The 17344-nt window shown below is 37.6% G+C and overlaps 1 protein-coding gene across 1 annotated transcript in view; it reads right to left on the bottom strand.

Annotated features, from left to right (window-relative positions):
- Nucleotides 1-15853: 15853 nt before the first annotated feature.
- PLEKHA3 (pleckstrin homology domain containing A3) overlaps nucleotides 15854-17344 on the bottom strand; it is a 32590-nt gene continuing 31099 nt past the window's right edge. The window contains exon 8 of the mRNA XM_037850165.1: nucleotides 15854-17165. Within this exon, the coding sequence (XP_037706093.1) occupies nucleotides 17038-17165 (128 nt within the window). The 3' untranslated portion in view covers nucleotides 15854-17037. The remainder of the gene's footprint in view (nucleotides 17166-17344) is intronic.

Raw genomic sequence — 17344 nt, 5'->3', positions numbered from 1 at the left:
CAGGTAAAGATGCTACAAAAAAGGAAAACTACAAGCCAATCTCCTAATGAATACATATGCAAAAATTCTCAAAAACATACTTACAAATCAAATCCAAAGACACATTTAAAAAATCATACAACATGACCAAGTGGAATTCATTCCAGGCATGCAAGAATGGTTCAACATAAAAATCAATCAGTGTAACACAACACATTAACAAATCAAATAGGAAAAATCAAATGATCATCTCAATAGACATTGAAAAAAACATTCAACAAAATCCAGCACCCTTTTTTTAAAAAAAACACTTCAAAAGGTGGGAATTGAAGGAAACTTCCTCGATATGATAAAGGGTATATATGAAAAACCCACAGCCAACATAGTACTCAATGGCGAGACACTGAAGGCCTTTCCTCTAAGATCAGGAATAAGACAAGGATGCCCGCTCTCACCACTGTTATTCAACATTGTGCTAAAAGTGCTAGCCAGAGCAATACAGCAAGACAAAGAAATAAAACGCATCCAAATTGGAAAGGAAGAAGTAAAACTCAAATTATTTGCAGATGATATGATCTTGTATCTGAAAAACCCTGAGAAATCGACAACACAGCTACTTGAGCTAATAAACAAATTTAGCAAAGTAGCAGGATACAAGATTAATACACATGAGTCAGTAATGTTCCTATACACTAGAAATGACCTAACTGAAGAGACAGTCAAGAAAAAGATACCATTTTCAATAGCAACTAAAAAAATCAAGTACCTGGGAATAAACTTAACCAAGGATGTAAAAAGCCTATACATACACAACTACATAACTTTACTAAAAGAAATAGAAGGGGACCTAAAAAGATGGAAAAATATTTCATGTTCATGGATAGGAAGTCTAAATGTCATTAAGAGATCAATTCTACCCAAACTCATCTACAGGTTCAATGCAATTCCTATCAAAATTCCAACAACCTATTTTGCACACTTGGAAAAGCTAGTTACCAAATTTATTTGGAAGGGGAAGATGCCTCAAATTGCTAAAAACATTCTAAAAAAGAAAAACGAGGCAGGAGGACTTACATTCCCTGACTTTGAAGCTTATTATAAAACCACAGTAGTCAAAACAGCATGGTACTGGGACAAAGACAGACATATTGATCAATGGAATTGAATTGAGAATTTGGAGATAGACCTCCAGATCTATGGTCAACTGATCTTTGATAAGGCCCCCAAAACCATTTGAACTGGGACTTAACAGTCTATTCAACAAATGGGGCTGGAAGAGCTGGATATCCATATCCAAAAGAATGACAAAGGACCCCATCTCACATACTACACAAAAATTAACTCAAAATGGATTAAAGACCTCAATATAACAGACAGTACCATAAAACTCCTAGAAGATGATGTAGGGAAACATCTTCAAAACCTTGTATTAGGAGGTCATTTCCTAGACCTTACACCCAAAGCACAAACAACAGAAGAAAAAATAGATAAACGGGAACTCTTCAAACTTGCAAGTCTCTGTACCTCAAAGGAATTTGTCAAAAAGGTGAAGAGGGGGCTCGGGCAAGATGGCGGCATAGAGAGGAGTGGAAGCTAAGTGGTCCCCCTGGAACAACTACAAAAAAACCAGAAACAACTAGTAAATAATCCAGAATAACTGCGGGGGGCCAAACGAGACCATCCACTCATCATACACCAACCTGAATTGGGAGGGATGCCCAAGAGCACAGCATAAAATCTGTAAGTAAAACCTGCGGAACCAAGTCGTGAGACCCCATCCCCCATAGCCCAAGCTGCAAAGCCTCGTGGTGCCAGAGAGAAGCTCTCTCCCAGCAACCGAACATAGCTCAGCTGAGCTCCAACTGGGGTTATAAGCAGCGAGTGTGAACTGCTCACAACAGGTACGCATCCCCAAAAACAGACAGAGGCTTTGGGTGATGACTGACCTGGGAGAGGTGGAGGGTCGCCTTGGACTGGGTCTGAAGGGGACTGTTTGTTTTTTGGCTCAGTGGAGAAAGCCCCAGTCATTTTCAGTTTCCAGGGCTGTGAGTCTGGGAAGGGCGGAGACAGCACAAGCAGAGAGAGAGACCATTGAAATGCTAATGACCTCCACCTGGCAGGTCTGTCTTCTCTAGGAGGAAAGGGGTGGGGCCCTTTCCATTCAGAACCAGACCCCAGAGCCTGGGGGAACACGGCCAAACCTCCTCACACCAGTCAAGAATTATAGGCTAGGGGGCGGGGCAAGATGGCGGACTGGTGAGCTGTATGTTTTAGTTACACCTCCAGGAAAGTAGGTAGAAAGCCAGGAACTGCGTGGACTGGACACCACAGAGCAATCTGTCTTTGGGCATACTTCATACAACACTCATGAAAACGTGGAACTGCTGAGATCAGCGAAATCTGTAAGTTTTTGCGGCCAAGGGACCTGCGCCCCTCCCTGCCAGGCTCAGTCTCGTGGGAGGAGGGGCTGTCAGCTCCAGGAAGGAGAAGTGAGAACTGCAGTGGCAGCCCTTATCGGAAACTCATTCTACTGATCCAAACTCTAACCATAGATAGACTGAGACCAGACACCAGAGAATCTGAGAGCAGCCAGCCCAGCAGAGAGGAGACAGGCATAGAAAAAAAACAACACGAAAAACTCCAAAATAAAAGCGGAGGATTTTTGGAGTTCTGGTGAACATAGAAAGGGGAAGGGCAGAGCTCAGGCCCTGAGGCGCATATGCAAATACCGAAGAAAAGCTGATCTCTCTGCCCTGTGGACCTTTCCTTAATGGCCCTGGTTGCTTTGTCTCTTAGGCATTTCAATGACCCATTAGATCCCTGAGGAGGGCCCTTTTTTTTTTTTTTTTAATCCTTTTTTCTTTTTCTAAAACAATTACTCTAAGAAGCCCAATACAGAAAGCTTCAAAGACTTGCAATTTGGGCAGGTCAAGTCAAGAGCAGAACTAAGAGAGCTCTGAGACAAAAGGCAATAATCCAATGGCTAAGAAAATTCACTAAACACCACAACTTCCCAAGAAACGGGGGGTGTCCGCTCACAGCCATCATCTTGGTGGACAGGAAACACTCCTGCCCATCGCCAGCCCCATAGCCCAGACCTGCCCCAGACAACCCACTGGGACGGAAGTGCTTCAAATAACAGGCATACACCACAAAACTGGGCGTGGACATTAGCCTTCCCTGCAACCTCAGCTGATTGTCCCAGAGTTGGGAAGGTGGAGCAGTGTGAATTAACAAAGCCCCATTCAGCCATCATTTCAGCAGACTGGGAGCCTCCCTACACAGCCCAACAGCCCAGAAATGCCCTGAGGGGACGGCACTCACCTGTGACATAGCACAGTCATCCCTCAACAGAGGACCCGGGGTGCACAGCCTGGAAGAGGGGCCCACTTGCAAGTCTCAGGAGCCATACGCCAATACCAAGGACTTGTGGGTCAGTGGCAGAGACAAACTGTGGCAGGACTGAACTGAAGGATTAGACTATTGCAGCAACTTTAAAACTCTAGGATCACCAGGGAGATTTGATTGTTAGGGCCACCCCCCCCTCCCTGACTGCCCAGAAACACGCCCCATATACAGGGCGGGCAACAACAACTACACACGCAAGCTTGGTACACCAATTGGACCCCACAAGACTCACTCCCCCACTCACCACAAAGGCTAAGCAGGGGAGAACTGGCTTGTGGAGAACAGGTGGCTCGTGGACGCCACTTGCTGGTTAGTTAGAGAAAGTGTACTCCACGAAGCTGTAGATCTGATAAATTAGAGATAAGGACTTCAATTGGACTACAAATCCAAAAAGAACCCTATCAAGTTCAGCAAATGCCACGAGGCCAAAAACAACAGAAAATTATAAAGCATATGAAAAACCAGACGATATGGATAACCCAAGCCCAAGCACCCAAATCAAAAGATCAGAAGAGACACAGCACCTAGAGCAGCTACTCAAAGAACTAAAGATGAACAATGAGACCATAGAACGGGATACAAAGGAAATCAAGAAGACCCTAGAAGAGCATAAAGAAGACATTGCAAGACTAAATAAAAAAATGGATGATCTTATGGAAATTAAAGAAACTGTTGACCAAATTAAAAAGATTCTGGACACTCATAGTACAAGACTAGAGGAAGTTGAACAACGAATCAGTGACCTGGAAGATGACAGAATGGAAAATGAAAGCATAAAAGAAAGAATGGGGAAAAAAATTGAAAAAATCGAAATGGACCTCAGGGATATGATAGATAATATGAAACGTCCGAATATAAGACTCATTGGTGTCCCAGAAGGGGAAGAAAAGGGTAAAGGTCTAGGAAGAGTATTCAAAGAAATTGTTGGGGAAAACTTCCCAAATCTTCTAAACAACATAAATACACAAATCATAAATGCTCAGCGAACTCCAAATAGAATAAATCCAAATAAACCCACTCCGAGACATATTCTGATCACACTGTCAAACACAGAAGAGAAGGAGCAAGTTCTGAAAGCAGCAAGAGAAAAGCAATTCACCACATACAAAGGAAACAGCATAAGACTAAGTAGTGACTACTCAGCAACCACCATGGAGGCGAGAAGGCAGTGGCACGATATATTTAAAATTCTGAGTGAGAAAAATTTCCAGCCAAGAATACTTTATCCATTAAAGCTCTCCTTCAAATTTGAGGGAGAGCTTAAATTTTTCACAGACAAACAAATGCTGAGAAAATTTGCTAACAAGAGACCTGCCCTACTGGAGATACTAAAGGGAGCCCTACAGACAGATAAACAAAGAAAGGACAGAGAGACTTGGAGAAAGGTTCAGTACTAAAGAGATTCGGTATGGGTACAATAAAGGATATTAATAGACAGAGGGGAAAAATATGACAAACATAAACCAAAGGATAAGATGGCTGATTCAAGAAATGCCTTCACGGTTATAACGTTGAATGTAAATGGATTAAACTCCCCAATTAAAAGATATACATTCGCAGAATGGATCAAAAAAAAATGAACCATCAATATGTTGCATACAAGAGACTCATCTTAGACACAGGGACACAAAGAAACTGAAAGTGAAAGGATGGAAAAAAATATTTCATGCAAGCTACAGCCAAAAGAAAGCAGGTGTAGCAATATTAATCTCAGATAAAATAGACTTCAAATGCAGGGATGTTTTGAGAGACAAAGAAGGCCACTACATACTAATAAAAGGGGCAATTCAGCAAGAAGAAATAACAATCATAAAAGTCTATTCACCCAATCAAGGTGCCACAAAATACATGAGAGAAACACTGGCAAAACTCAAGGAAGCAATTGATGTTTCCACAATAATTGTGGGAGACTTCAACACATCACTCTCTCCTATAGATAGATCAACCAGACAGAAGACCAATAAGGAAATTGAAAACCTAAACAATCTGATAAATGAAGTAGATTTAACACACATATACAGGACATTACATCCCAAATCACCAGTATACACATACTTCTCTAGAGCTCACGGAACTTTCTCCAGAATAGATCATATGCTGGGACATAAAACAAGCCTCAATAAATTTAAAAAGATTGAAATTATTCAAAGCACATTCTCTGACCACAATGGAATACAATTAGAAGTCAATAACCATCAGAGACTTAGAAAATTCACAAATACCTGGAGGTTAAACAACACACTCCTAAACAATCAGTGGGTTAAAGAAGAAATAGCAAGAGAAATTGCTAAATATATAGAGACGAATGAAAATGAGAACACAACATACCAAAACCTATGGGATGCAGCAAAAGCAGTGCTAAGGGGGAAATTTATAGCACTAAACACATATATTAAAACGGAAGAAAGAGCCAAAATCAAAGAACTAATGGATCAACTGAAGAAGCTAGAAAATGAACAGCAAACCAATCCTAAACCAAGTAGAAGAAAAGAAATAACAAGGATTAAAGCAGAAATAAATGACATAGAGAACAACAAAACAATAGAGAGGATAAATATCACCAAAAGTTGGTACTTTGAGAAGATCAACAAGATTGACAAGCCCCTAGCTAGACTGACAAAATCAAAAAGAGAGAAGACCCATATAAACAACATAATGAATGAAAAAGGTGACATAACTGCAGATCCTGAAGAAATTAAAAAAATTATAAGAGGATATTATGAACAACTGTATGGCAACAAACTGGATAATGTAGAAGAAATGGACAATTTCCTGGAAACATATGAACAACCTAGACTGACCAGAGAAGAAATAGAAGACCTCAACCAACCCATCACAAGCAAAGAGATCCAATCAGTCATCAAAAATCTTCCCACAAATAAATGCCCAGGGCCAGATGGCTTCACAGGGGAATTCTACCAAACTTTCCAGAAACAACTGACACCAATCTTACTCAAACTCTTTCAAAACATTGAAGAAAATGGAACACTACCTAACTCATTTTATGAAGCTAACATCAATCTAATACCAAAACCAGGCAAAGATGCTACAAAAAAGGAAAACTACCGGCCAATCTCCCTAATGAATATAGATGCAAAAATCCTCAACAAAATACTTGCAAATCGAATCCAAAGACACATTAAAAAAATCATACACCATGACCAAGTGGGGTTCATTCCAGGCATGCAAGGATGGTTCAACATAAGAAAATCAATGTATTACAACACATTAACAAGTCAAAAGGGAAAAATCAATTGATCATCTCAATAGATGCTGAAAAAGCATTTGACAAAATCCAACATCCCTTTTTGATAAAAACACTTCAAAAGGTAGGAATTGAAGGAAACTTCCTCAACATGATAAAGAGCATATATGAAAAACCCACAGCCAGCATAGTACTCAATGGTGAGAGACTGAAAGCCTTCCCTCTAAGATCAGGAACAAGACAAGGATACCCACTGTCACCACTGTTATTCAACATTGTGCTGGAAGTGCTAGCCAGGGCAATCCGGCAAGACAAAGAAATAAAAGGCATCCAAATTGGAAAAGAAGAAGTAAAACTGTCATTGTTTGCAGATGATATGATCTTATATCTAGAAAACCCTGAGAAATCGACGATACAGCTACTAGAGCTAATAAACAAATTAAGCAAAGTAGCGGGATACAAGATTAATGCACATAAGTCAGTAATGTTTCTATATGCTAGAAATGAACAAACTGAAGAGACACTCAAGAAAAAGATACCATTTTCAATAGCAACTAAAAAAATCAAGTACCTAGGAATAAACTTAACCAAAGATGTAAAAGACCTATACAAAGAAAACTATATAACTCTACTAAAAGAAATAGAAGGGGACCTTAAAAGATGGAAAAATATTCCATGTTCATGGATAGGAAGGCTAAATGTCATTAAGATGTCAATTCTACCCAAACTCATCTACAGATTCAATGCAATCCCAATCAAAATTCCAACAACCTACTTTGCAGACTTGGAAAAGCTAGTTATCAAATTTATTTGGAAAGGGAAGATGCCTCGAATTGCTAAAGACACTCTAAAAAAGAAAAACGAAGTGGGAAGACTTACACTCCCTGACTTTGAAGCTTATTATAAAGCCACAGTTGCCAAAACAGCATGGTACTGGCACAAATATAGACATATAGATCAATGGAATCGAATTGAGAATTTGGAGATAGACCCCCAGATCTATGGCTGACTGATCTTCGATACGGCCCCCGAAGTCACTGAACTGAGTCATAATGGTCTTTTCAACAAATGGGGCTGGGAGAGTTGGATATCCATACCTCACACCTTACACAAAAATTAACTCAAAATGGATCAAAGATCTCAATATAAAAGAAAGTACCATAAAACTCCTAGAAGATAATGTAGGGAAACATCTTCAAGACCTTGTATTAGGCGGCCACTTCCTAGACTTTACACCCAAAGCACAAGCAACAAAAGAAAAAATAGATAAATGGGAACTCCTCAAGCTTAGAAATTTCTGTACCTCAAAGGAAATTTGTCAAAAAGGTAAACAGACAGCCAACTCAATGGGAAAAAAATTTTGGAAACCATGTATCTGAAAATAGACTGATATCTTGCATATATAAAGAAATCCTACAACTCAATGACAATAGTACAGACACCTCTATTATAAAATGGGCAAAAGATATGAAAAGACAGTTCTCTGAAGAGGAAATACAAATGGCCAAGAAACACATAAAAAAGTGTTCAGCTTCACTAGCTATTAGAGAGATGCAAATTAAGACCACAATGAGATACCATCTCACACCAATTAGAATGGCTGTCATTAAACAAAAAGGAAACTACAAATGCTGGAGGGGATGTGGAGAAATTGGAACTCTTATTCATTGTTGGTGGGACTGTATAATGGTTCACCCACTCTGGAAGTCAGTCTGGCAGTTCCTTAGAAAACTAGATATAGAGTTACCATTCGATCCAGCGATTGCACTTCTCGGTATATACCCGGAAGATCGGAAAGCAGTGACACGAACAGATATCTGCACGCCAATGTTCATAGCAGCAATATTCACAATTGACAAGAGATGGAAACAACCCAAATGTCCTTCAACAGATGGGTGGATAAATAAAATGTGGTATATACACACGATGGAATACTACGCGGCAGTAAGAAGGAACGATCTCGTGAAACATATGACAACATGGATGAACCTTGAAGACATAATGCTGAGCGAAATAAGCCAGGCACAAAAAGAGAAATATTATATGCTACCACTAATGTGAACTTTGAAAAATGTAAAACAAATGGTTTATAATGTAGAATGTAGGGGAACTAGCAATAGAGAGCAATTAAGGAAGGGGGAACAATAATCCAAGAAGAACAGATAAGCTATTTAACGTTCTGGGGATGCCCAGGAATGACTATGGTCTGTTAATTTCTGATGGATATAGTAGGAACAAGTTCACAGAAATGTTGCTATATTATGTAACTTTCTTGGGGTAAAGTAGGAACATGTTGGAAGTTAAGCAGTTATCTTAGGTTAGTTGTCTTTTTCTTACTCCCTTGTTATGGTCTCTTTGAAATGTTCTTTTATTGTATGTTTGTTTTCTTTTTAACTTTTTTTTCATACAGTTGATTTAAGAAAGAAGGGAAAGTTAAAAAAAAAAAAAAAAGAAAAACAAGGAAAAAAAAAGATGTAGAGCCCCCTTGAGGAGCCTGTGGAGAATGCAGGGGTATTGGCCTACCTCACCTCCATGGTTGCTAACATGACCACAGACATAGGGGACTGGTGGTTTGATGGGTTGAGCCCTCTACCATAAGTTTTACCCTTGGGAAGACGGTTGCTGCAAAGGAGAGGCTAGGCTTCCGTATGGTTGTGCCTAAGAGCCTCCTCCCGAATGCCTCTTTGTTGCTCAGATGTGGCCCTCTCTCTCTAGCTAAGCCAACTTGAACGGTGAAATCACTGCCCTCCCCCCTACATGGGATCAGACACCCAGGGGAGTGAATCTCCCTGGCAACGTGGAATATGACTCCCAGAGAGGAATGTAGACCCGGCATCGTGGGACAGAGAACATCTTCTTGACCAAAAGGGGGATGTGAAAGGAAATGAAATAAGCTTCAGTAGCAGAGAGATTCCAAAAGGAGCCGAGAGGTCACTCTGGTGGGTACTCTTACGCACACTTTAGACAACCCTTTTTAGGTTCCAAAGAATTGGGGTAGCTGGTGGTGGATACCTGAAACTATCAAACTACAACCCAGAACCCATGAATCTCGAAGACAGTTGTATAAAAATGTAGCTTATGAGGGGTGACAATGGGATTGGGAAAGCCATAAGGACCACACTCCACTTTGTCTAGTTTATGGATGGATGAGTAGAAAAATAGGGGAAGGAAACAAACAGACAAAGGTACCCAGTGTTCTTTTTTACTACAATTGCTCTTTTTCACTCTAATTATTATTCTTGTTATTTTTATGTGTGTGCTAATGAAGGTGTTAGGGATTGATTTAGGTGATGAATGTACAACTATGTAATGGTACTGTAAACAATCGAAAGTACGATTTGTTTTGTATGACTGCGTGGTATGTGAATATATCTCAATAAAATGAAGATAAAAAAAAAAAAAGAATTATAGGCTAACAGGCATCACCTGCTGGGCAGAAAAGCACAGTGACCTGAGGCATCAAAGGGTGGAGCAATTTTCTAAGACACACCCTCAGGGAAACCAGATACTGAATATTTCTTCCCTCTGGGACCTGAGCCTGTTCTGGTCTGGGAAAACCTGATTTGGATAACCAAGGAAACCACGCCTAGACAACAGAAAATTAAAACCTACACTAAGAAAAACTAAGTTACGGCCCAGTCAAAGGAACAAACGTATACTTCAACTGAGATACAGGAATTTAAACAACTAATGCTAAATCAGTTCAAAAAGTTTAGAGAAGATATTGCAAAAGAGATAGAGGCCGTAAAGGAAGCACTGGACATGTATATGGCAGAAATCAAAAGTTCAAAAAAACAACTAGAAGAATCTATGTAAATGAAAGGCACAACACAAGAGATGAAAGATACAATGGAAACATACAACAGCAGATCTCAAGAGGCAGAAGAAAACACCCAGAAAATGGAGAACAAAACACCTGAAAGCCTACATGCAAAGGAGCAGATGGAGAAAAGAATGAAAAAATATGAGCAACGTCTCCGGGAACTCAAGGATGAAACAAAGTACAATAATGTACGTATCATCGGTGTCCCAGAAGGAGAAGAGAAGGGAAAGGGGGCAGAAGCAATAATAGAGGAAATAATTAATGAAAATTTCCCATCTCTTATGAAAGACATAAAATTACAGATCCAAGAAGCGCAGCGTACTCCAAACAGAAGAGATATGAATAGGCCTACACCAAGACACTTAATAATCAGATTATCAAATGTCAAAGACAAAGAGAGAATCCTGAAAGCAGCAAGAGAAAAGCAATCCATTACATACAAAGGAAGCTTCATAAGACTATGTGCGGATCTCTCAGCAGAAACCATGGAGGCAAGAAGGAAGTGGTGTGATATATTTAAGATCCTGAAAGAGAAAAACCGCCAACCAAGAATCCTGTATCCAGCAAAGCTGTCCTTGAAATATGAGGGAGAGCTCAAAATATTTTCTGACAAACAGACAATGAAAGACTTTGTGAACAAGACACCTGCCCTACAGAAAATACTAAAGGGAGCACTACAGGGTGATAGAAGACAAGAGTGCGTGGTTTGGAACACAATTTTGGGAGATGGTAGCACAACAATGTAAGTACACTGAACAAAGGTAACTATGAATACGGTTGGGAGAGGAAGGTGGGGAGCATGTGAGACACCACAAGAAAGGAGGAAAGATAAAGACGGGGACTGTGTAACTTGGTGAAATCTAGAGTATTCAACAATTGTGATAAAATGTACAAATATGTTCTTTTACGAGGGAGAACAAGCAAATGTCAGCCTTGCAAGGTGTCAAAAATGGGAAGGCATTGGGGGAGGGATGCAATCAGCATAAACTAGAGACTGTAACTAATAGAATCATTGTATTATGCTTCCTTTAATGTAACAAAGGTGATATACCAAGGTGAATGCAGATAAGAGGGGGGAATAGGGGAGGCATGCTAGACACTTGACATTGGTGGTATTGTCTGATTCTTTATTCTACTTTGATTTAAGGTTATTTTTCCTTTTGCTGCTTCCTAGCTGTCATTTTTTTTTTTTCCTCTTTCTTTTGCCTCTCTATCTTCTTTGACTCTCCCTCCTGCCTTGCGGAAGAAATGTAGATGCTCTTATATAGATAGTGGTGAAGGTGGTGAATACATAAATGTATGACCATGCAGAAAACCATCGATTATTTACTTGGGATGGAATGTATGGTGAGTGAACAAAACCATATTAAAAAAAAAATGGGTTGATGACAAAAACTCGAGGGCAATATACTGAGTGAAATAAGCCACACATTAGGACAATTATTACAGGGTCTCACTGACAGAAACTAATTATAATATGTAAACTCATAGACATGAAATATATGGTACCAAGATATAGGACGAAGCTTAAGAATGGGGAGTGGTTGCTTAATATGAGGAGAATGTTGAATTAGGATGAACTCAAATGTTTGGAAATGAACAGGGGTGTTGGTAGCAAGATGTGAGAATAACTAACAGCGCCGAATGGTGTGTGAATGAGGTGGAAAGGGGAAACTCAGAGTCATATATGTCACCAGAAGGAAAGTTGGAGGTCAAAAGATGGGAATGTATAAAACTGAATCCTATGGTGGGCAATGTCCATGATCAACTGTACAAATACTAGAAATCACTTCCATGAACCAGAACAAATGTATGACAATACAATTAGAAGTTAATCATAGAGGGGCATATAGGGAAGAACTATATACCTATTACAAACTATACACTACAGTTAGTAGTATTTCAACATTTTTTCATAAACACTAACAAATGTACTATATTAATACTACGAATCAACAATTGAGGAGGGTTGGTTAGGGATAGTGGAGTATTAGAGTTTCCTTTTCTTTTTTTCTTTTTGCATCTTTCACTTTATTTCTTGTCTGGAGTAATGAAAAGTTTCTAAAAATTGAACAAAAATTAAGTGTGATGGATGCACAGCTGTATGAGGGTACCCAGGGGCAAGTGATTGTACACTTTGGATCTTTGGATAATTGTATGGTATCTGAACAATCTCAATAAAAATGAAAAAAGAAAAAAAAAAAGGTGAAGAGGCAGCCAACTCAATGGGAGAAAATATTTGGAAACCATGTATCTGACAAAAGACTGATATCTTGCACATATAAAGAAATCGTACAACTCAATGACAATAGTACAAACAGCCCAATTATAAAATGGGCAAAAGATACGAAAAGATAGTTCTCTTAAGAGGAAACATAAATGGCCAAAAAACACATAAAAAAATATTCATCTTCAATAGCTATTAGGGAGATGCAAATTAAGACCACAATGAGATATCATCTCACACCAATTAGATTGGCTGCCTTAAACAAACAGGACACTACAAATACTGGAGAGCATGTGGAGAAATTGGTACTCTTATTCATTGTTGGTGGGACTATATAATGGTGCAGCCACTGTGGAAGACAGGCAGTTCCTTAAAAAACTAGATACAGAATTACCCTTCAATCCAGCAATTGCACTTCTTGGTATATATGTGGAAGATCTGAAAGCAGTGACACAAACAGATATCTGCACGCCAATGTTCCGAGCAGCAATATTCACAATTGCCAAGAGATGGAAACAACCCAAATGTCCTTCAACAGATAGTGGATAAACAAAATGTGGTATACACACACGATGGAATACTACACAGCAGTAAGAAGGAACGATGTCATGAAACATATGACAATATGGATGAACCTTGAAGACATAATGCTGAGCAAAATAAGCCAGGCCCAAAAAGAGAAATATTGTATGTTACCACTAATGTGAACACTGTGAAAAATGTAAAATAAATGGTTTATATTGTAGAATGTAGGGGACCTAGCGATAGTCAGCAAATAGTGAAGGGGGAATGATAATCTAGTAAGAACAGATAAGTTATGGAGGGTAAACTTAAATGTTCTGGGAATGCTCAGAAACGACTATGGTTTGTTAATTTTTGGGGGGTATGGTAAGAACAAGTTTGCAGAAATGTAGTTATTTTAGGTTATTTGTTTTTCTTATTCTTTGTTGGGTTATATAGTCTGTTTATTTTCTTGGGGTAGGGTAGGAACATGTTAGAAACAATCTAGTTATTTTAGGTTGTTTTTTCTTATGCCTTTGTTTTGATTTTGTTTGAAATGTTTGGTTTTTTTTTTTAATTTTTTTGATAAAGTTAAAAAAAATAATGAGTGCAGAAAAAAAGTAAATGAACAATGGGGAGAAGAGGGGAATAGAATGTTTTGGATGTTCTTTTTTATTCTAATTTTTATTTTATTTTTTTGAGTAATGAAAATGTTCAAAGATTGTGGTGATTAGTGCACAACTATGAACAACTGATTGCACACTTTGAAAGACTGTATGTTATGTGACTATATCTCAATAAAATTACATTAAAAAATTAAAAAGTGCTTGTCTCTGGGAAGCTAAAAGGTGGGCAGGAACTACTGCTCATTTTCATTACAAGCCTTTGAGCTCTATTTGATTTTTTTATCTATGTGCATGGATAGATAAAAAGAAAGCTAAATTAAAAAAAAAAGAAAAGAATTTAAACTTACAAATTCAGTTTGAATTCAGATAGGAGGATTGGGGAACTGGAAAGATACGGAAGAGGAAGCCCAATCTACCAGCTACAGTACCCTTATCCACCAAGGCTATTAAGAGAGAGACCTCCTCTTTGGAGCCCCTGCAGCCTAACCTGGCTTTCAGGCCAAGACACTCCCTCTGCACCAAGTGGTAATACCAAAACTCAAAACTTGGTAGAGTTCAAATTAATGACACAATAACATACATGGAAAGAGAATAAACAACAGTATGTTATTAACATTCTATAAGGATACATTTTCTGATACCTTGCAATGATTTTTAAAGATGAATATGATCACACATAGTGAAAAACTACAATTCAAGGTCAAAGGTTCCATGGTGCCTGTGAAAAAGAATACTTTACCTCTTGCCTAGGAATTTAAGTTTAAACAATATCATCCATTTCTGGACTTGTCCTAATTAAAGAAAACTCAATATATAATACAATGAAACAAAATTCAAATTCAGTCCATTTACAAAAGAGTTCTTACCAAGATCTTCAGCACAGTGGCCTGCACTTGCCCATCCCAGAGATCAGGCATTTGAACTGAGTGAGAAGTTCCTTTGCTCTTAAGGACACTAATATGCCAAGAGAGACTCCAAACTTCTCAATAACACTATGGCCTAGACAAAGCAAAATAACCCCATGGCCTAGCAAAGAAAAAATTAGCTTACATTATATAAAAACCTCGTGTAGCTAAAATGCTTACAGCATAATTCTTATTTGGTTCAGAAAAGTCAGGCACACTTAAAATGTACAGGGATCCTTAAAATGTAAGATTCCCTTAAGCTTTATAGGTTGCTTTATGTTGCCAATTCATGGATCAAAACCTAGATGCAATTCAAGATACATTTATTTTCCATCAAAAAATAATTTCACAAATGAAGTTGGTTCATAAGGAAAAAAAAGTGGCTCCAAGTTACAATAAAAGTCATAACTTAGGAATACAGTAAACCTGTTCAAAGCACCTGTTTCAAGGGGGGGGGGGTAAACATACAAACCAGAAATGATTGCATTTATTTTTTAAAATATTTACAGAAATTTGTACATGAACTTGTATATTTGGGACAAAGCAATAGAAAACTGATTTGATTATTTTCTGTAAGTTCAAAAAAGCCTGTTATGTTTTCATTATAAACTTATCACTTAAAAAAAACTAATTACCAGAAAAACTCCTTATCATTAGCACCTTGACCTTTATAGTCTTATCACTGTGCAAGTGCTTACAATAAAAAGGAAAAACCTGATTACCAACATGAAAGCATACATTATCAAACTCCTTTTTTTTAAAATTAGACATATGAAGTAGAACATATAAGCAGAAAAAGATTCCACTTAATATAGAGTAATCTAATGATCTGTGTGCTATTTAAAATCACAAACATTCTAAGTAGCATACAGTTTATCTAGATGCATATTAATGTATATAGACTATAGTTTGTCTATTTTAAACTTAAGAAAGCCTATAACAACAGATTTTAATAAAGTCAACATCAAATAACTCTAAAAAAGAATCCCACATAAACCTACAAGAGAAATTTAAAGCGAAATAGGCCACACCATTCTAAGGTCAAAGTATGCCTCATTTGTGTATTTACCATGAGACCCAAATATACACACAACATCAAAGCAATCAAGAATACTATTAGCACTTGGTAAAGATTAGACAGAATATAAACATATGTAAAAAATACAATGTATTACATGATGAGTTTGAATGCAGAAACCACATATTTATTAATCATCTGATTAACTTAAAAACACCAAACCACTTTGTTTTAAAGTGCTCCTCATCCAAGAACTTGGACAAAACCATCACTCCAAAGTGAATTTAAAAATGTACAAGGCAAACACTGACAACAGATATGGGCAGGCACTACCAAAAAATGCTGTTTGTTCTTTCATTAAATTATGCCATTTTCTAAAGTGATGAAGAGTAATCACTTTAACAGAATTTCTTTTTTGTATAAATATTCATAGATTTTTAAAAGTCTCTATATAGTCCAAAGGGCTGCAAACATTAATACCTTACAACAGCAGCTTAGAAAAAAAAAACAAAACTAAAATCCTCTTCCCTTGAAAGTCATTTATTTCTCTGGTGTAAGTGAGCAAGGTCACTACCACATTGACCTCTTTTCTAAAACAATGTAAATAACAATGTCTACACATCTTAAATTTGGTAGGTTACAAAAGTAAGAATGCAATCATTTTTCGATGCAACAGGAAAATAAATTTAAAAAAATTAAATACTTTAACCCAACATTTGGTATTGATAAATCAGTAGCGTCAACTTCATATACAAAGGACAGAATGGTCTGGTTTTTAAAAATTCCTCAATGTGTCATGTTATTTGGGTTAAAAATATTTAGAATATTAAGTATTCCTTTTTGCTTCAAGGAACACAATACAATCACCAGCAAGCTGCTATTGTAACTCACTTTCAGCTGGGGTAAAGTGACCATTTTTTGGTCCATGGCACAAGTTACATATCTCACACTTCTGTCAAACTGAAACCTTATACAATTTCAGGATTAAAACCTACAATACTCACTGATTAAGTTGTCAGTCCCCCACAGCTTTTTAGAAAAATATCTACATTTGTCCTTATGGAGTCAAAATGTTACACCATCAATTTGTTCAAAAAAAGAAAAGAAAAGAAAGATACACATTCACACTGTGAAGTTATTAGGAAAATACTCTTGCAAATAAACTTTATAAAGATAAAATACACTTCAAAGGTATGTGGGTTTTTTTTTTTTTTACAATAGTTTATAAAGTGCAGAGAAATTCTAAGTAAAGGGAAAAACTACTCCCTATAACAATATAACAATAGTTTAATTACAGCAGCCTTTGCATAGCAATACTTAGAGGAAGTTGGACACTTCAGTTTCCTCAGGAAGAGAAGGATGGAAGAGGATCTTCTAAATCAGATTTTTTTTTGGCCATTAATCTGCTTTCTTCAGGAATGTTAACAGATGTCAAATCTCCATTAAGTGTATTTCTTGAACAGTGAACAGGTCCTATTAGGAAATTGATTAATATGTTAAACATCCTATCAATGTCAATCCCAGTCCTCTGCAAAAAAACGTTTTAAATTTTCTATTCAGGTACATGAAATTCCTTTAGCTCCTTGGTTTTTTGTTTGTTTAATAGAGAAAAATCTAACTTCTCTAAAATTGACAGTCATAAAGAGAAACTT

Source organism: Choloepus didactylus, chromosome 9 (genome assembly GCF_015220235.1).
Source record: "Choloepus didactylus isolate mChoDid1 chromosome 9, mChoDid1.pri, whole genome shotgun sequence".
Classification (NCBI taxonomy): domain Eukaryota; kingdom Metazoa; phylum Chordata; class Mammalia; order Pilosa; family Megalonychidae; genus Choloepus; species Choloepus didactylus.
This window is presented reverse-complemented; position numbering and strand designations above follow the sequence as displayed.